The sequence below is a fragment of the Chelonia mydas genome, chromosome 6 (genome assembly GCF_015237465.2).
Source record: "Chelonia mydas isolate rCheMyd1 chromosome 6, rCheMyd1.pri.v2, whole genome shotgun sequence".
Classification (NCBI taxonomy): Eukaryota; Metazoa; Chordata; order Testudines; family Cheloniidae; genus Chelonia; species Chelonia mydas.
Genome location: NC_051246.2, coordinates 43,631,248 through 43,651,788, shown reverse-complemented (window position 1 = coordinate 43,651,788; position 20,541 = coordinate 43,631,248). Strand labels below are relative to the sequence as shown.

The 20,541-nt window shown below is 40.1% G+C and overlaps 2 protein-coding genes across 20 annotated transcripts in view; one reads left to right on the top strand and one right to left on the bottom strand.

The window, feature by feature from the left end:
- The window catches only part of DNAJC24 (DnaJ heat shock protein family (Hsp40) member C24), a 66,543-nt gene extending 47,714 nt beyond the window's left edge, over window positions 1-18,829 (top strand). For 6 of the 7 annotated variants that reach the window (XM_043549345.1, XM_043549344.1, XM_007067907.4 and 3 more), the window contains 2 exons: window positions 13,251-13,319; window positions 14,838-18,829. In XM_043549345.1, coding sequence (XP_043405280.1) covers window positions 13,251-13,319; window positions 14,838-14,962 — 194 coding nt within the window. In that variant the 3' untranslated portion in view covers window positions 14,963-18,829. The other variant, XM_043549347.1, reaches the window with a different exon arrangement.
- The window catches only part of IMMP1L (inner mitochondrial membrane peptidase subunit 1), a 71,518-nt gene continuing 69,330 nt past the window's right edge, over window positions 18,354-20,541 (bottom strand). For all 13 annotated transcript variants that reach the window (XM_037899915.2, XM_037899911.2, XM_037899917.2 and 10 more), the window contains one exon: window positions 18,354-18,552. In XM_037899915.2, the coding sequence (XP_037755843.1) occupies window positions 18,484-18,552 (69 nt within the window). In that variant the 3' untranslated portion in view covers window positions 18,354-18,483. The remainder of the gene's footprint in view (window positions 18,553-20,541) is intronic.

Sequence of the window (20,541 nt, the reverse complement as noted above, 5' to 3'; positions counted from 1 at the left end):
CCAGAACTTTGAGAAACAAAAGCTTAGTCATAGTAGCAGATACACATTATTGTAGGGTAAGAAGAAAGATATACAATGCATAGAAGTTTATTTTCAGCATGAATTTCTAATTATATTTAAATATATCACTTTCTCAGACTGTGTAAGTATTGAGGGGAAGGTAAAATTTTAAAAATAGCTGAACAAATAATTTTCAAACTTGATTTGTGGGTTTTTTTTTTCATTTAAGCAGTATTATGATTACATTGAAATGACCTATTACCTCAGTGCTATCGGGGGGTGGGGGGAGCCTGATTTAACTTCAGAATAGGAATTTCTCGTAAGTCTCATAACACTTCATTATGCTTTTAGATTTTTTACAGCACTCTTGTCACCCACTCTAATAACTACTGCATGCTTAGGTGTGATGAAATTAATAAGAGTTTTAGCTATAAATTTTTATTTTTATGTATGTGATGGGTTTAATTTAAAGCCTTAATGTATACCACAGAATTTTAATATACTGGGCTCAATTCCACCAGTGCAGTCAGTGGAATTACATCAGGAATGAATATAGTATATTTCTGTCTTCCTGTGGTGGCAGTAGACACAGATTGCTTTTAAGTAGCTTTGTTTTTAAAGCATCTTCGCGTCAATTAAAGGTGTATTAATGTGTGCTGAGACTCTTGCATCCAAAGGAGTTATTCTAGAGAGTTATCTCAAGAGAATGTAAAGACACTTAAAAAAGGAAAACAAATTATACGTTTATTATTTATATGAACCTGAAAGCTCCTTCAGCACTCCCAATTGTGTATCATGAAGATTATGCATTTTAAAATATAAGGTTCTGTTCACACAACACTGGTGTGATTCAAATAAAGTTGTGCACAGGATGTACACTTCCAGTGTCGCTTTGAATTTCAGCCACTTCATAGTAAGTACAGTAGCAACAGAATGGCAGTGAAATTGACTAGAATCAGTGATGAGCTGCCAAAATCTTAACAGCCGGTTCCTATAAAAAGTTCTGATTTAAGGGATGTGCCCCAGTATGTATTTTTTGTACCAACAGGGTTACCATACGTCCGTATTTTCCTGGGAGGAATTTTTAAAATTTAAAAATTCCTCCCGGACAGCGATTTAAGAACCAAAAAGCCTGACCTGTCTGGGAAAATATGGATGTATGTTAACCCTGCCTAAAGTTCTTTTTTAAAAAGATGGGCCTGAACTAGAAATGAGCTCCATTTCACATGTGTGGGTCCACGCCACTCCCTGGGGGTTTGCTAGGGTGACCAGATATCCCGATTTTATAGGGACAGTCCCGATTTTGGGGTCTTTTTCTTATATAGGCTCCTATTATCCCCCACCCCCTGTCCTGATTTTTCATACTTGCTGTCTGGTCACCCTAGGGTGTGCACATGTGTGGGTCCCAGCTGCTCCATGCCCCCCTCATTGAAGCAGGTGTGCAGGGTTACTGCCCTGGGAACTGCAGGGCATCAATGGACGTGGGGCCAGCTGCAGACAGGGGCCTGGCGCAGAGCTAGCTGGAAGCAGGGGGTGCGGAGCTGGCTGGAGACAGGAGGGTGTGGGGCTGGCTGGAGACAGGGCGGGGCTGACTGGAAGTAGGGGCTGGCTGCAGGCAGGGCAGGGGGGTGCAGGGCTGGCTGGAGACAGGGGTTGGCTGCGGGCAGGGCAGGGGGCGCGTGCGGCAGGGGCTGGCTGTGGGCAGGGGGTGCGGGGGTGGCTGGAGACGGGCTGGCTGGATACAGGGCAGGGGGTGCGGGGGTGGCTGGAGACGGGCTGGCTGGATACAGGGCAGGGGGTGCAGGGGCTGCTGGAGACGGGCTGGCTGGATATAGGGCAGGGGGTGCGGGGGTGGCTGGAGACGGGCTGGTGGGGGCAGGACAGGGGGTGCGGCAGGGGCTGGCTGCAGGCAGGGGGTGGGGCAGGGGCTGGAGGCAGGGCAGGGGGTGGCTGGAGGCAGGGGCTGGCTGGAGGCAGGGGGTGCGGGGGTGGCTGGAGGCAGGGGCTGGCTGCGGGCAGGGTGGTGGGTACTCACGGGGAGAGCAGCAAGACGCAGCCCAGGCCCAGTAGAGCAACCGCGGACCCACCAGGCAGCAGCGGGAGCCCCAGGGGAGCAGGAGCAGCAACAGGGCTCGTGCCCAGAGCTAGGTGGCAGCCCACATGGTTCCCACAGCGCAGCGCCCCTGGCGGCCGGAGAAGGAATTACATCACTCCCCGGCCGGAGCCCATCAAAGCCTCAGTGCCCCCTGCAGGGAAGCGGGTTAACAACCGGTTCTGAAACTGCTTCAAAATTTAACAACTGGTTTGCGCAATCCAGCTCCAGCTCACCACTGACTAGAATCCTGTTCTCTGAATTGCCAGTACAGCACACTTCAGAAATAATGATTCTAATCAATTTCATGGACACTTCTGCGCGGGCAGGAACAAAGGGGAAGAGCTATGAGGAAGAGTTTGGCTCAGATACTTATCCAAATTTATTTGGTCTGGAAATCTTACAAGAACTGCCTTTCTGTGTGCTTTGTGAAAATTTCACTAACTCCTTGTTTTGCCAGGTTGGAAATGAAATAAGAACTCCACTTTTTCATAATATTGAATCTTCTGCTTCTAATCCTTATCAAAAGCATGAAGGAGAAGGGAAAACGCACATTATGGTTTACCTGTTAAAAAAGGAACTTCTTTCCAGGTCTGGTCTAAGATTTGTTCATTTCTGATCATAACTCCCCTTCCTAAAGATTCATATTCAATTAGTTTGAGTGGCTAAAAATCTAAATTAGGCTAAAACTCCATTGAACATCCCAACTTCATATATAGTACAAATGCTCAAATCCAGCTGCTGCGGTGGTGGTAGTAATTACCAAATGTTACCATTTGACTGGTGGTTTATGTGCAATGGGTTTGATTTCCATGGACATGTGTCTACATCACAACATATTTGTCATCCTTGAATTGTCCTGTATCCCTCTCAGAAGTTGCCCTTCCAAGTTAGGGTTTATGAACATTAGAGGAGCACACTTGCACTGCTGCCTTTGCTGTACCTATTCTATATCTGAAGGCTTTAAGTCTCTAGGGATCTCTTTATGGTACTTTTTGTGTGCACTACATTCTCAAAACATTTGTTTTTAAACAAGGTGTAAAGGTGCGGGAAGTCCCAACACACACCCTTGTGGCCCAGTGTGGTGCTGCAGGTATGCCCCACCTTAATTTCCCCTGTTTTGGGAGAGAGTAGGTTCACTTTAACAGTCTTGGGGAAAGAAGCCAACACACACTAACAAAAAAGCCTTTGGTTAGGCTGGTCTCCTAGAGCCTGAGAGAAAACAACCACTACATACTGCAGCCTACATGGCTTCTACTACCCTCTCTCTCACGCAGCTTCCTCTTCCTGTTTATATAATCCTAGGCCAAGGCAAGGCCTCCTTGATTAGGCTCTGGAGTGTCCCTTAAAGGAGAAATACACTCCTTCACACAGTGCAGAGCAGCATAAAAAGCAACAATATACAACAATTTCTGTTTTTTTTAATAGAAAAGCAATTCTGGAGAATTCTTTTTTTCCCTTTTAACTTAAACAAGTTAGGCTCAGCCTCAAAGCTTCTAGCTTAATAAGTTCATGGAGGATATGTCTATCAATGGCTATTAGCCAGGATGGGCAGGGATGGTGTCCCTAGCCTCTGTTTGCTGGACGCTGGGAATGGGCAACAGGGAATGGATCACTTGATGATTACCTTACCTTAGGTTCTGTTTATTCTCTCTGGGTCACCTGGCATTGGTTGTTGTCGGAAGACAGGATACTGAGCTAGATGGACCTTTGGTCTGACCCAGTATGGCCGTTCTTATGTAAATATCTTAACTTACAAAATGTCTACTCTTTGGAGTGGTAAGATTTTCACATAAATCTGTGCTCAGATTCAGACTCAATGACTTTGCTATAGCTCTGCAGTTGAGCAGGTAAGCTCCAAAACAATATTAAAGAGGATTTTTGAAAGCTTTTGTAAAATGTAAAGAAAAATGATTGAAATCCTATATTAACCAAGTTAGCCAAGTTTCCCTTATCTGGAAGGACTGGTGAAGTGCTCAGCTGTTGGAAGGATTCTTGAACATTGAGTTTAGGGCTTCCCAGATAATTGGAAAAAGTAGCTGGTTTTAAAATGTCCTCGTTTGCAATTTAGGGCTTCACCTACGGTATCATCACTTTTAAAACTTCAATACTGTCCCGGGGGTACTCTCACCCTCAGCTTCGGGCAAATCCCTTTGTGTGAGGTGGAAATACCATAGTGGTGGATGGAGATTTAGAAAGGGAATCTTACACTGGTCCAATTGTGAAGAAATGTAGAACATTTAAAGAATAAGTAGTTTACCTTTCATTTTTTCTTCATCTTGTCACACGCTCATTTTAGTTAAGGATTTTTGAAAATGAGCACTCTTCCCTCATCCCAACTTTCTCTTCTCATCCTACATTGAAATCATAATGCTGCGTTTGACATCAGAATGTGGATGCAGAGCTGATTGCTACAAGAGCAGCATTACAACTTCACTGCAGGATCAAGCCGGAGAAGCAAGTGAGAAGTGCCTATAAAAATGCTTTTAATAGCTAGCACAAGTGGCAAAGAGAACTCTGACTAGCATATGACAAGAAAATAGAGATATTTTAATATGGTATATTTTTAGTTGTTCCCTAGTATGAGAATCCCTTTTTAAAAAAGCATAAGTAAAGCTCAAAAAAGCCTTTCAAAACCAAAATAAAGCTTCAAGCACAGCCACAATGTGGCAGGCCCTGTGGGACTCTCTGAAACCCTGCAGTTTGCCTGGCAGGTCTACCACTCTTTAAGTGACAGCAATGTACATTGTGTTTCTGGCTAAGGATCTTAAAATTGTGGAACTTCATGGGCACTTGGTGACTTGGGGGATTGATAGTGGGACATAGAGAGCCTTTTACCACTAGGTCATTCAAAATCCAGACCATGTTCATAGTGGCTGTAAATTAACCCATTGGTGGCTGATTAGCCTGTGTGCAATGAGTTAATCTCATTCTAGTCCCCAAAGCACAAGTAACTATTCACAGTAGTACCTTAAAGACTAACAGATTTATTTTGACATAAGCTTTCGTGGGTAAAAAACCCCACTTCTTCAGATAAAGAAGTGGGGTTTTTTACCCACGAAAGCTTATGCCAAAATAAATCTGTTAGTCTTTAAGGTACCACCGGACTCCTCATTGTTTTTGTGGATACAGACTAACACGGCTACTCCTTTAATATTCATAGTGGTGAGTCTTCCTAATAGTCGCAGTTTAGGTCAGATTGAATGGCCCCTAGAGACAGAACTAATTTCTCAGCCACAGAAATTATTTCTCCCTCCAGAACAGAATTATTACACATTAAAAGGACATTGTGGTGAAGCTTGTTTTTCCATTGCCTTACGTACTTGTGAATAAACAGAAGGGAGACTTCTTTCTCCAAGTTTGGCAGTGGAGTCAGCCTTGCAAGGTGCTGAGCACTCCCGCCCTGACCTAGCAAATCACTAGGCACATGCTTAATTTTGAACTCTTGCATAGTTCCCTTAAAGTCAGGGGGTTCACACACATGCTTGAAATTAAGCACATACTTAAATGTTTTCCTAGATCAGGGTCAGAGTGCTCAGTTCTTTGTAGGATTGAGTCCTGCATTTTTCAAGCAATTTTTATAAGGTTTTGCAAATTAGTCTTTATATCCATAATTAAAATACAAATTGTTTTCATTTTTTTGTTAGCTTGGAAGCTTAAAAAGGGTAACTTTTAATAAATTAAATTGGCTAAGGATCGGTGGGTGGAATGTTCAAAGGGACCTATATCCCAGCCTCTAGTGCTTTATGAATTAGTGTCCAGGTTGCAACTTGAAAGCTTGACCAAATATCTGCTTATAATGTGAAAATATTTACTTGCTACACATCAGAGGCAATGAAGGAGATCAGCGTTGTTACCTCTTACATCATAGCACTGTATTAAACTATAGTAGTTTTGTTTAAAAGTAAATATTTAAGAAACAGTGTTTTATCAAAAACATGGGATATTGCTTTTAGGAACAGTTCTCAACTCTCACCCTGCTTTCCTCAAAACTTTTACTGAAATCGTATTTTTGTAACACTTCCTAATGTTTGTTTTAAATTCAACAGACTGCTGGTTAGTAAAAAAACCATAGCAGTACTTGAAAAAGAATAAATATATGGTGTACTAAAAATAAAACAACACAAAAACCTCCACCTCTAGCAGTACCAAAGTTTTGAATACCAATGTGACTTATTTTTAAGTTTGTGTGATTATTGAGGCCTGCTAGGTATTTCACACTGTATTCAGTCTGGCAATGTATAAGCTGTACCTTTTTTCTTTATAACTTAACTGTAGTTATAAAAAGTTCGAACACTTCCCAGAACACTGATCATTGAGTATGCATATTTTAACTGTTCTTAGTAGTCTAAAAAGATTGGATTTTCATTTATCATTTGTTTAAAAAACCAAAATATTTATTGTATCCCTAAGCAAAGCTTAAAAACCTTTCCTCCTTTAAATTTCGTGAATGACCCAGCAAGAGCTCTAGTAAAGCTTTACTGAACCAAGCTGCTAATAGTTATTTGATGTTATTCTGCGGCCTTAAAGAATCTCAGTAGATTTTCCTTTTAATCTCCTTGAATTGCAGGCTCATAAACCTCTCTGATGAGCCTGCCAGTGTTTTCTTAGATCCTACAGTCGAGACAATGGATCTGCAGAATCCTTTCACCTCTTGTTGTCAGAAAAATGCAATAGAACACAAGGTCATGGGGCCTGTACTTCTAAAGATTTAATGACTGTTTTCAAGTAACTGTGGAAAACCAGAACATCTTATTTTCTATCTGCGTTCAGGAATGTATCTCAAAGTATACAGATCTAAACAACTTGAGGAGTCAAATGTATATACGTATCTATTTAAGCATACAAAACATAGAGCTGACCTCTGATATGAATACGAGTCTAAATAATCTTTATATCTCCCAAGTCCATAAAAACCAGCTCTCATCAAAACAACCAGTAGCTGTGGAGAGTTGTAAGATGCAAGCTAAAGTACAGTTAAAATAATAAAGAAGGGCACACAGCTATTATTAAGTAACACAGACTCTGTGGATATTGCAAGATTAGTAATCTTGCAGACAAATTTTCAAACCTCAGATCAGCCTTCACTTTCTATAATTAATAACTTGCCAAGTCCAAAAATCCATTTATGCTGTGTTAAAACATTTTAGATTAGATAATATGTTGAACAGGGAAATTTAGAGATTAAATTAGCGTTGTTCAATTTTGAAAAAAGAAATGTTTGCTGTTAGAAGCAGACAAGCAAATAACTGTAGCATATAAAATAAAGTGATAGCATGTGTATTGGGTTGTATGTTATGCTTGAAGGCTTTACAGGGAGACCATGTTAATTGAAAATTAACTTTTTGGAAGATAACCTGATTATCAAATCATTATTAAAGCTAATTACAGGTCAAGCATCATATTATGAAAGACTTGTAATGATAATGGGTCAAATTATTTCCTGCTGTAACTCCACTGACTTCAGTGGAAGTACACTGAGGATGAATTTGGCCCATGAAGTTTTTTAATTACAATTGCAGCAGTGGACAGGAAAAGCATAGTTGAAATTCTAAACATCAGGCTCCCTCCTATAGGGTATCTGAGTTAGAGGGACTCCTAGTGGCCTCATTTCATCAGTCTCCTTCCATTCCAAAGTCAACAAAGATATTGTAGGAAGCATAGTGGGGATTGTGAGAGAAACACTGTTCCCCCCACGTCACTGTTTCTCCCTTGGTTTGCCCCATGCATGCTTGTGTGTTGAAATCCCCTTCATGGTGGCATGTGCCCCCTCCCTCCCTCATGCATGCTACCTGTGAAGTACTACCTCCATTCACACAGCTGTTTGTATGAGAAACTTGTCCTGACATAGAGCACTCCTTTGTGAAATCTGTGAAGGGTGGCCTGTTTTTTCAGCCCAATTTATGTCTCCCTCTTCAAGAGAAGCTGGGAAATGGTGGGACCTCCACAGCCTAAAGTAACTTTTTTTCTCTGCCTGCTCACTACACCGCAGAGGGGAAGTTGGACCTATCCTGCCCACTGAAACTTTCTCCCCTTTCCTCACAAGTTTCTCTTTCTCTCGCCCCACCTCTGAAGAGAAGAGGCCTCATAGTGAAGTCATCTTCCTGTCCCATGAAACAGAAGAAGAAAGTAGATAGGTGGTCTTTTCTCCCAAGTTACTACAGCAGGGATCAGGAGAGAAGAGACTGATGGAGACTTTTTCTTTTTGGTGCTGCCAGAAATATTCATGGTTTCCATTATAATAAATGCTTTTTGACTACAAGTCTGTAAATTGGATTGAGCAGAACCCAAGTAATGTTAAAATATACTTCACATGAATTAAGACAATACTGAACTTCCATTTTATGTTGGACATGTTAGTTTAGACACATTACAGTTTTTGAGTAGGTGGAAGAGAATGAGCAAAGGCATGCTCATTGCCAGTGTGTGTGACTAGTTCTAGCTAAAAGCACTACCCTAGATCTTATTTGGCTAATCTGTTGTCAGAGCAAAGACAACAGTAACTGAACATGAGCTCTCAATGTGATGCTGTGTCCAAAAGACCTAGTGTGATCCTGGGATGCATAAATGAGAATCTCAAGTAGTAGTAGAGAGGGTTTTTTTACCTCTGTATTTGGCAATGGTGTGACCACAGCTGGAATAGTGTGTTTAGTTCTGGTGCGCACAGTTCAATAAAGATGTTCAGAGAGGGTTCAGAGAAGGGTTCAGAGAATTGGAGAGGGTTCAGAGAAGAGCCACAAGAATGATTAAAGGAATAGAAAATATGCCTTATAGTGATACACTCAAAGAGCTGAATCTGTTTATCTTAACAAAGAGAAGGTTAAGGAGTGACTTGATTTCAGTCTGTAAGTCTCTACATGGGGAACAAATATTTAATAATGGGTGCTTTAATCTAGCAGAGAAAGGTGTAACAATCCAATGGCTGGAAGTTGAAGCTAGACAAATTCAGACTGGAAATAAGGTGTAAATTTTTGACAGAGGGTAAATTACCCATTGGAACAATTTACTAAGGATTCTCCATGACTGACCATTTTAAAATCAAGATTGGATGGATACCTAGCACACTCATGGGATTACTTTGAAGAAGTTCTGTGGCCTGTGTTATACAGGAGGTCAGACTAGATGATCACAATGATCCTTGTTAGCCTGAGAATCTATGACTCTCTGAATAAGATTGATTGATTGATAGCTGTATCTTTCAGTTATGTTTTTCCTTCATACCCTTTTGTCTGTCTCTTTTAGTAGTAGTAAAGTGTTAGCAGTGTGTGGGTTAATTTTATTTTAATCTGTACCTCTTTAATGTACTGTATGTATTTGGGATAGGCTAGGTCAAGGAGGTTTTATTGATCCTTTCATTATCTCAGAGTTCTCGGATTTGTTTTAATTGCCTTCATTTAGTCTAATTTAGATATTATTTCAGGTAGAATTAGAATCACAATTTAGTTGCAAAAGAAAGTATAAAATTGGCCTGTGTTCTAGGCTAACTGGCTGTTAATTAATTAATTGCATTTTTTAAAAAGGACTAATTCTTAATGTCCAGTATTAATTACCTTTTCCACTAATATATAAGGGCAAGTTAAAATAAGTGTTTCATTTCACTACTAATAAATTAATATTTGCTAACTGCTGTGTTATGTGTGTAAGACTGACACCAAGATGGTAGATCCACAATAAAAAACAACAACTTTTGTTCTAAGATATTCTTTTGGATGATCAAATGTTAACCATAGAGAAATTTCTGACTTCTGGTTGATAGGGTCATGCATATATAATTGGTTCATATGTTCCCTTGCTACAACAATATAATATACCACCGGAGTCGGGATTGATTTAAGTCACCAATTTAAATCATGATTTAAATCAGCAAGCAGGAAACCATTATTTAAATCATCCATTTAATCTTGTTTTACATTTGTATTTTTTAAATTATTTTCTTAAGGAAAGGTTCATTCTCACTAGTCTCACATATAATCACTAACACATACCCTTTACACTAAATTTGATAATTCTTTTTGCTAACCATGAGGATATACACATGTATTTAAGCAATTCTTTGGATTAACATACATTTATTCAGATTCCTATTTTTTATGATTGTATATTAAGTTAGAAAATGAATGACACTTTTATTTACTAGGTAATTAATATTTATCCATATTTGTATCAAGCTGCACTTGGATGGAAATTGTATTTCAATTAAAATGCACAAAACCAGCATTTTATAAATTTTTATTAATTAAATAAAATAACGTTAAATGTGCTGGATACATAAAAAAAGGTAGTTTTCTCAAAACATGTTCTGCATTTAAAATTGATTTTATTAAACTAAGTATTATCTGTAATAAATATATTGAACTGATACTTTTTCTATACACCATGTCCTTCAAGGCTTTAGAACTAAAAGATCTCATTCTCTTGCACTTCATTTTTATTCATATATTGGTAGAGGAAAACAAGCTTGCTTTCTTTTTCAACTCCCAATCAGTTTCTCGACTTGGAATGAACTAGTCATTGAACTGAACTAGTTGAATGAACTGAAATGAAAAAACTGTTTTTTCTGTAACTGCAGAAGAGGTTACTGCTGTCAAAAGTTGGTTTAGTACTTCAACAAACTCTAAGCCCAGGTGCTTAGCCTGTGACTTCATTTCACTGGTTTGACTTTCTTTAAAACTTTGGCAACAAATGTACTGCTTGAATATTATTTTTTAATTTAATTTAAATTATTTTAATACATTATAGTAAGTTTAGGCCTTAATATATGTTGTCATGATTTCAAATTTAATTTTAAAGTTTTTTAAATTTATTTTTATCCACTCTACATACTACTGTGCTGTCTAATTAAGAATCCTAATTATGAATGGCTTGCTTTATACAGTTAATGTTTGAAGTTGACTTATGTAATAGTTCTATATATTCTAAATTTTTTAGAAAATTCCTCTCATATCACAAGCCTTAATACTGTTTTATAGAAAATGGACACTAGACTAGATTTAGCCTGTTAATAATCTACAGGGAAAGGTGCAAATTACTTTGTTATATAGTCGCCTCATCTAATTGCATACGGGGGGGGGGGGGGGGGGGCGAGTGTTTAAATTACTAATAAAACAACAGTCTACATGCATGTCAATCTTACCTAAGGTCCAGGTAGGCCTACTTTATCCCAGACAGCTCCACCCCAGATGACTGGGTTTCAGTCTACTTCACAGTAGGGTCTGAGTTTTTAACCACCCCATAGTTCTTTTTTAGTTTCCTACCTGGCTTCTCTCTTCCTATGGATACAGTTGTATTTAACTGGGATTAAGGTAAAACTTCAAAATGAATGACACCTGCATTGTCCCTTAAGTATCTGTAAATGGGACTATTGGATGCTGAGGTGTGCTTTCCTGCATAGTAAGCTCCGCTCCTGCTGGAAATAACCCTTTGTAATCCTATAGCAGACAAAACTTATAAATGTTTATAAAATATTACAAGTGTTTGTATGTCCATCACACCAAGTGTATATATGGTGGATGGTATATAGGACAGAGGGATACTTCCACAGTACCAGATGCACTCCACCTTATAGCTGTAACTTTCCACAGTTTTCTACCTCATAGCAAGTGCTGCAGCCTGCCAGTAGGCCTGCCCTACCTCTCTCATGTCTCTTTAGGAACACTTTCTTGCTCTTCTTTCCAAAGGTAGCGGGCCTGCTAACTGAAGCACCCACCGAGTGGAGGAAACTATGCTTATTCAGCAATAATGGCGTAATCTGACTAGTGCCTAACTATGTTTGTAGTCATCTTCCTGCTCCTTGTCATGTCTACTGCCAGTGGCTTAGTCTTTATATTCCTGCCAAGCAGGTCCTGCTAGTCATACGTTTTCCCTCTCCCCTCCCTCCCAGTCACTCTGTGTCTAACGCACAGACACCATGGGCACTTATGCGCCACACAGCTCCTGGATCTGCTTTATCTCCCTCTCCTGGCAAAGGTTTTCCTGCGCCATGGTATCCTGATGTACCTCAATGATGTCTTCTCCATGGACAGTTTGCCCTTAGTCCCTGGATTCTTCCCTCAGTAGCCCCTTTCACTGACTTCTTTAAGCTGTTATCCTCAGTTTCTCTCATCCAAATAGAAGGGCAAAAAGTCCTGAGGAAAAGGATAGGCCAAGTCCTCCTCCATTTCAGAGGATGATGAAATACTCTGCTTCCACTGAGGAACATAATATAAATGCACAAAGTCATACAGTGCCCTGAAGAGAAACCTACCTATATGACCAGGAAGGCGAGTAGATGCATTGCCCAAACTGGTTGCCCAAGTTATTAAAGACCCTGAAACTCAAGAGAGCCCCAGGCTTATTCATTGACTAGGAATCTGAAATCTACCATTTAAGAGGGATTATGTTGTTTTAGCTGCAGCTCTGTGACAGGCCATGTCCTATGTTGTAACCACTAGAGGCCTTGGGCAAACTGCATATATCAAATCTAAGTAGGCTGGGAAAGTATAAAAAGTAGTTAAGGGTCTTTGTTCTTCCAATATGATGTGTCAAATTGCATTCCATTCCATGCTGTACTTCATCATTGCTAAATGTGGATCTGTGAGCATCAGAACATCTAAATCTCACTTGGTACAGGCCAGGACTATCATTCTAAAGCTGTTTAGAGAGATCCTGTATATCATAAAAGAATGTCTGGACCTCAGCAAACTTTGCCTCTCCCTAGATAAGGTGGTTAATTCTGGGTCCTCCTTTCAGAAGCCAAAGAGTAAGCAGAGACCTAGCATTTTGGCCCCAGAAAAGTAGCTACATCAGTTATTCTGGGCATTTATACCATGCTGGTCACAATGGTGGCTAAACTTAACAATGAAAGCTTGCCTGTTTAAACCTCCCTCCCATCCTGAGTGGATGACTTATTTAAATCAATATCCTGCCCTTCAATGTTTTCTTAAGCTTTTGGGAGCATCTTTGGGGTATTGTGAGGTATTCCCAGCCTTATAACAGAGACCTGGGCACCGCACCAAAACCATTTTAGAGAAATGCCTCTTTGACCACATTCATGAATGGGACGTCCAGTGACTTGACTGGTGAACTGTGCATACATGGGACTACCAACGTCTAGGTAAGAAACCAAATAGTTCTCTTTTCAATTTATCAGAACTGAACATGTATCACTACTTTCTTTTAGAAGATGATCTAACGCAAACATGGCCATTGGATGCTCAAATTTATCTTGAAGACATGTCCTGGAATAAGGGTATGAATGTTTCACTTTTTTATATGGGGAGAGGAGGGATGGGATAGCTAACAGACTTGGCTAGAGTCATCCTGGCTGCTTCCTCAGGGCAGGTCTACACTACCACTTAAGTTGATCTAACGTACATAGCTCAGGTTGAAAAAGCCCCCCCTCGCCCCGAGCGATGCAAGTTTCATGCTGTCCACACTGGGGCTATGTCAGCAGGAAACACTCTCCCACCAACATATCTTATATTTTTTGCCAAGGTGGAGTAATTATGCCGACAGGAGAGCATTCTCCTGTCAGCACAGCGCGTCTCCACCAGATGCGCTACAGTGGCGCAGCAGCATTGGTGCATCTGCACCAATGTAACACTGAAGTGTAGACTTGCCCTCAATCTTTGAGCCTCTCTCAGCTTTTTAATGGGCCTTGACTGTGATGACTGGAAATGTTTGCTAAGTTTTCTATATCTCATTTGACGTGTTGTTCTGATTTATCTAAACTTCTGTATGTTGCTTGGCTTTCCCTTTGAAATTTGCTTCCTCCCCCTTCTTTTTTTGTTTTTGTTTTCTTTGCTGGTGTTTTGACTTTATTTAATTTTTGCTGGTCTATTCTTCATCATTGCCCACTATTTTTACTTTTTCTCATCCTCTCTCATCTTTATAAGTTATGCAAATACCCTTCCTCAATGCTGTTAGATATAGATTTGGAATTGCCACTTGGCTTTCCCTGGTAGTCAATATTTTTGCTCTCTTTTTGCTGTTTTCAGTGCTAGAGAAGACCCTTCCTTCCTCAGAGGAGCAAGTGGGATTGAATCCTTTGCTGTGACTGTTCTCACACATAAGATTTCCATTTTGTCAATGCTTCAGCTTTCTACTTCATTATAATTTGGGGGTTTTTATCATTTGACATATTTTATTTTTAAAAATCGTGGAAACTGTAACTTGCCTTCTCCCCTTTCCTCTGCTTTATGCTTCCCCTCTCTCCTCCAGCCTAACTTCAGAACTGTTTTTGAATCTTCATAATCTGCATTACTGAGGCCAATTATTAATCACAGAAAATTGTATTTACATCATATCTGTTTTCACATAAGTGATTTCCAGACTTCTCCAAGATTCTTTGCATTCTGTCAGAATCCAGTCCTCCTTGCTCAGAGTTCACCACTGGTTCTCTGCAGATTCCTAGCACTAGTTCATTGGTGGGGATACACTTTTTAAAATTTGATTATTTGTTTTTCTTAATGAAAAGATTCCTCCTCCTCTAGACACAGGGAGCGCTGCATAGTCAATGAAACACTAGCCTTTTATGTTACAGATATAGTTATCTGAGGATGAAATATTGTTGCAGGAACTGTTGTATTCAGCCTCTACCTTTAACAGTGATAAGAGGTCCTTCATAAACTCTGCAGACTTATAACTTCCATCATCAGTTCAACAGTAAGATTGCATATCTCAGTCTTAAACAGGAACTTTGCCATGATGGCTTCAAACAATTTATTTGTGCTCAAGCACTAAGTTTTTAAATTGTTTGTTTCAACAGATGAACATTGTTATACACACTCATGCCGATGTGGTGGGAAGTATACTGTCTCCAGAAATGAAGCTGAAGAGGTTTCCTTGGTTTGCTGTGACACATGTTCATTAATTATAGAGATCCTTCAATGAAATAACAGTTGTCCCACTTGCATGTGTTGGTTTCATGCAGCTGAATATTCAGTGGACAGAATCGGTTAGTAAATGTGTTAGGGAAAAGGTGTGCATTGTAAGTGCTAGCACCCTTCACAGCTGAAAAGGAGGGCTTAAATCTTTTTTCAAGTTTTAACCAGAAGATCTTAAAGTTACGAACAAAAGAGCTATAAGTGCTTCAGTTAATCAAACTAGACACATTTCTGTACTTAATAGAATGTGAACTGTCCTGTGAAAATGGTGCTTGTTCTGCCTTTTTTCATTGATTTGAAAACTGTCCTTTTCCTGCCCTATAAATGAGTGCTTTCATAATTTGTAATTAATTTATTTACATTCCATTTGCGGAAGTAGCACTGAGCTTTCTGGTCTAGATGACACTCCTTTCTTCCTAAGATTATATCAGTTGTAGCTGGGGGACTACCTTCAGAATAGCTAAGTCTCACATTACCAGCAAAGATGACAAAAGTTACCTTAAAAACACTTAACATGAGAAGTATTTTTCTGAAAACAAAACTGTGACACTGTGATTTGAAGAGAATGGAGATCAGCCTAATATGTTAAAATGAGGGAAGGTAATATTCCTAGGAAGCAGCTGCTGTACAAAACAATGGTCATGTGCCTTTTAAAAAAAATGATAAAAGCTTTTTAAGCAATCTTACGTTATGCATATACAACTGAATCAAGGGGCTTATACGCACGAAGTTATTACCTCTTTCCTACATGTCATGTATTAGTAGACTCCAGTAGTTAAGATCAGAGCCATGTAATAGTTTAATGATGTCTCCCACATATTAAGGACTGCATTTCTGCAAATGTGCTGTTTAAAGTGTTGCTAATACACAGAGTGGTTCTGCCACCTCAAGAATTTGCATGGTGACTTGTGTCCAAGAAACAGGTTTGCAATCATTGTTTTGTCTAAGTCATTCAGACTTCTAATTTAACTACATTTGTAATATTATGAATGGAAGCTTGGGGCTAGGTCCACAATAGGATTTAGGCACCAAGTCAAAAATTTAGATCCTCAAGGCCCCTGCTCAGCTGCTTCCTAATCCTGCATGTGGCTAAAATCTCTGGGTGCCTAAGTTGCCAGTGGTGAAATCCCCAACGTGCCTATATTTCTGTGAGTGGACAAGTACAAAACCACCTAAGTCCTGACACCACTGAGCTGCGCAGGATCTGATCTGGTAGGTATTCTCAGAGGCTGCCTAAGAGCATACCTACTGGATTGGACCCCACATAAACCAGGGTGAGGATAGCATTCTCCCAATACCCACTAACCCAGTGGTTGAACACTCACCTGGGATGTGAGTGACCTGGGTTCAGGTCCCCACTGTACCTGGTCTGGAGCAAGGACTTGAACCCAGGTCTGCCCCATCCTAGATGAATACCCCAATCACCAAGTTATAGGGTATTGTGGAGTGAGTCTCTCCTGTTGGTGCTGTTCTGCTTAAATAGTCATTAGTACAGGGACTGGAACCTGGGTCTCACAGGTGAATATCCTAACCACTGAATTATAGAGTCACTCTTTTTCTCTCTTTGGCCCAGTTAATAATGGCCACCATCACCACCTAATTTTTTTGTGAGAAAGGGCTGACCTGGCTTAAGTGTCTAACTCTGAGTTTATGGCTGTGAATCCTTTGTGAAGATGGGTGCCCAGCTGCCCTTGAAGGGCAGGGCAACTCATGCTGTGTATGTTCTGTGGAATGTTACTGAAAAATGACTGGAGTGGCAAAAAAAAGTTAACCTGTCAGCACTATGGCTACTGCCACACGAGCATGGGGTGCCTGAGGACAAAGTATCTAATAGAGAAACTGTACCATGGTACATTTAGCTATGTGAGGTAGATTGATTTTCAATAGAATCTGTGTATGACAGGGTTGTGTTCTTTCACCTGCATTATGTAATGTTCTAATAGACGATCTGATAGAGGATAATATAGGAGGTGTGAAACTTAGATTCATTTTTTGAGGATCTCAAGTGCATGGATGATATTGCCTTACCTGGAGAGGCTATTGACCAACTACAGCTAATGCTGGAAGAACTGCAAAAAACTGCAGAATCTATGGGACTTCAGATTAATGATTGTAAAACCAAAGCCATGCATGCCTCCTGTAAAATGGAAACAAATGATCTGCCAATGCTCCAAGTAGATAGCAATGACACTGAATAGGTGAATAGTTCTGTCCATTTGGGTAGTCAGTTAACAGCAAGAAGTGCTGTATCTAAAAGTTGTCATATTAGATTGGTTTTGCATTAATGACATTTCACCATCTTCAGAGCCCTCTATTTGGGCAGCAGGGTGTGTGTGTTACAACTAAGAGTTCAGTGCAGTAGTGATGACAGCTTTGTTGTATGGACAAGAAACATGCCATTAAAAACAACTGAGAAGAGAATACTAGACAGTTTTTAGTGTCAAAAGTTACAACATATTCTTAAAATCCATTAGTTTGATTTTTGCCACAAACTGGATGATCCTGGCAAGTTGCAACAGTTGAGAACAAGTTGACTGCATTGGTGGGGTTATGTCCAATGTAAAGAAGGAGGTACATTTTTACAGAAGTTTACAGAGCGGAGGTTGAAGAAAGCAGAGCATGAAGCTAACCATGAATGAGGTTGGAAGATACTATTGTGAGAGATTTAAGAAGCCTAAATCCTCCCATCCTGACTCTTGCTGAAGGAAGAAGACTTGCAAGGGACCATTCAAGATGGAAATCCACTCTATGTGCCACCACAGCTACATCATAGCCATGTGAATCTGCCGCTGCTTATGCCCCACCACTCTCCTTAGTATTTTGTTCTGCTTAGCTTGGGTAGCCCCCAGCTCAGCTTGCTGCCTTCTGTTAATCCCACTCTTAGGTGCTTAACTCTCCCCATGCATTGTACAGGGAGATTGGGAGCCTAAAATTAGGCATTGTGATGCTGAGCCGAAATCCCCTGTGAATATAAGGCCTGGTCTACATTGAGGGGGGGATCGATTTAAATTACGCAGCTTCACGTAGCTGAATTCGACAGATCTACTTACCCTGGTGTCTTCACTGTGGTAAGTCAACTGCTGACACTCCCCCGTCAACTTCGCCTGCGCCTCTCGCTCCAGTGGAGTACCTTCGACGGGAGAGCACTCGGCCATCAATTTATCGCGTCTACGCTAGACGCGATAAATTGAACCCGCTGGATCGATCGCTGCCTGTCGATCTAGCTGGTAATGTAGACAAGCCCTAAGACGCTTTCTTGTGCATAAAGGGACTCACCATGAATGGTTTAAGAAAGATGAATAACTTATTCTGTAATCACAACAGCATTTAATTTCCACAACTGACTTCAGCATATGTTTTGTTCTAGATGTTAATAAAGAGAGACTTAGCTCAAAGAGTTTGATATCTTAGTCACAATGTTTAATTTTTTGTAAATACAAACACATTGTTTCATTCACTCAGTAAAAAAAGCTATTAAAGCATTGTAAGACAGTTAAGTAAACTGGCAGAATTCACTTATTAGTTCTCTTAATCATCCAAAAATCTGTGACTGTTGGGACTTGCACGCAGAAATCCCAAATCATTCAGAGGCCATATCTGTAAAATGAAATATGGTAAAAGTTAATCATTGATTAAAACTCTAATTTCAATGCAGAACTCACCCATTTATCCAAATGGCCTGAGGGACATCAGAAAGTTTCAGGTAACTGACCGGATAAGTAGAGTGCTATTTTGTGCTTCAGTTTCACTGATGTAGAAATGTGGGGACTGAAGGGAGTAATGCTGATGTTTGCTTAATACTTTGTACTTTATAAAAGAGTAAAATAACCCAACTTTACTGAGTTTATTAAAACACCAAAAATGTATTAAACTACTGTGGACAGAATTCTGAATTATCTTTTTTTAAAAACTGACTAATCACAGCCTGAGACACTGACTAATCAGAGCCTGAGACACAGACATTGTCAGCTGCCCTTGCTGCTGAAACGGGATTAGGTCTCAGTAACTGCAAATATCTGCTCAGAACCACTATACAAATACAAAACCATTGATTAGTGATAAGGCTAATTGAGATGTTAGTAGCGGGTGATTAACAGGGCTACATGGGGGAGATGCGTGGCTTCAGATAACTAAGATGATTCAAAAAGAATGTGGATAAATGGAATTATACTGTATTTCCATACTCCCAGTCTTGTGTTATATACTTTACACTTCTCACCTTTTAATTCTTTAGTTGAGATGACTATACCGCAATAGGAAGATTTCCTTCTTACTTATCAATCTTCTTTTTAATACCCTCCATATCTGACAGTCTGTATTATAGGGTAATATAGTAATAATTTTTTCCTGGTGGCTGGAGGCAGAACAAAGACTGATAGCCAGCCTGAGGCCAGGACCACCCTTCTGTGAGGAACCCAGAATGATTGCTTCCAAAGCTGAAAAATATTCACTGAATATATTAGTATAAGTCACCTAACTTGGACACATGAGCCTCATAGCACAGCCTTAGGAAATTTATAATATGGGACAGCGGAGAAAAACAACTTCAGTTCTCAGACAAATGAATCCACGCTGGTTGGGCCACAATGTCAGACATGGAGAGTATTACAAATAAAATTCACAGTTTTCCTTTCTCACCACATCCTACCCCCACCCTTGTGTCTGACAGTCCGTTCTGTGGGATGTGGAAAGCATACTCAACTATGGGGGTGGGGGGTAGGGGCGATTCAGATGGTTTACACAGGAACTGGGGCAGCACATTTTGCAGTACCCTTCTCCTGAATGCTGCATTTAAGGAAGAAGAGACATCAATGCTGTAATGCTTCACGAACAGGTGCACTGACGTTCCCATAGCTGCCTTACAGATTTCACATAAAGCACCAGAGCTTTCTGCCCAACAAGTTGCTGAATTCCTTGAAATAAGATGTGCGGTTATCCAGTGGATTTGTTCCAGATACTGTAGGCTTTAGTAATATGTGCTTTGCCCCATCTTTCAGTAGAGGATTTAGAGGCCTGCCTTTTATCTGAAAAGTAATATAAGTTCTGTGGACCTCCAATAAGTTTTCATGCTCTTGATTTAAAGTACTCTGTTTATATCCATTTTATGCCATTCAGTTTCGTTGGGAAGCCTAGGACTGGAGCAGAAAGAAGGCAAAGCTGGTTCTTGCGACCTGTGGAAAGGTGATTTCTTTTGGAATAAATAATGAGTCCATCCAAAGAACTGTTTTGTCCTTATGGAAAATGCATAGATGAGCCTTCATAGACAATGCTCTCAGTTCTGATATCCCTTTTCTAGCTGAGGTGACTGCTCCTAAGACCCATTTTGAGAAAGAGAAAGTAGGTCAAAACAGTGTAGTGGTTCAAATGTTTGTTTTGTTAAGGCTCTAGGACAGGAAGCTATGTACCACAGGAGGACTAATGAAGGGTGGTGCTAACTAGAAATCTTAGATTCCTTACCATTCAAAACATTCGCTGTGACAGCAAGCTGTATTGGGTTTGATACCCTTAGCCCACCCATCCTTTAGTACCTCTGAGATATTCTTTACTTTGGCTGTCTTGGTATTTAATGTCTTTTGTAGCATCAGT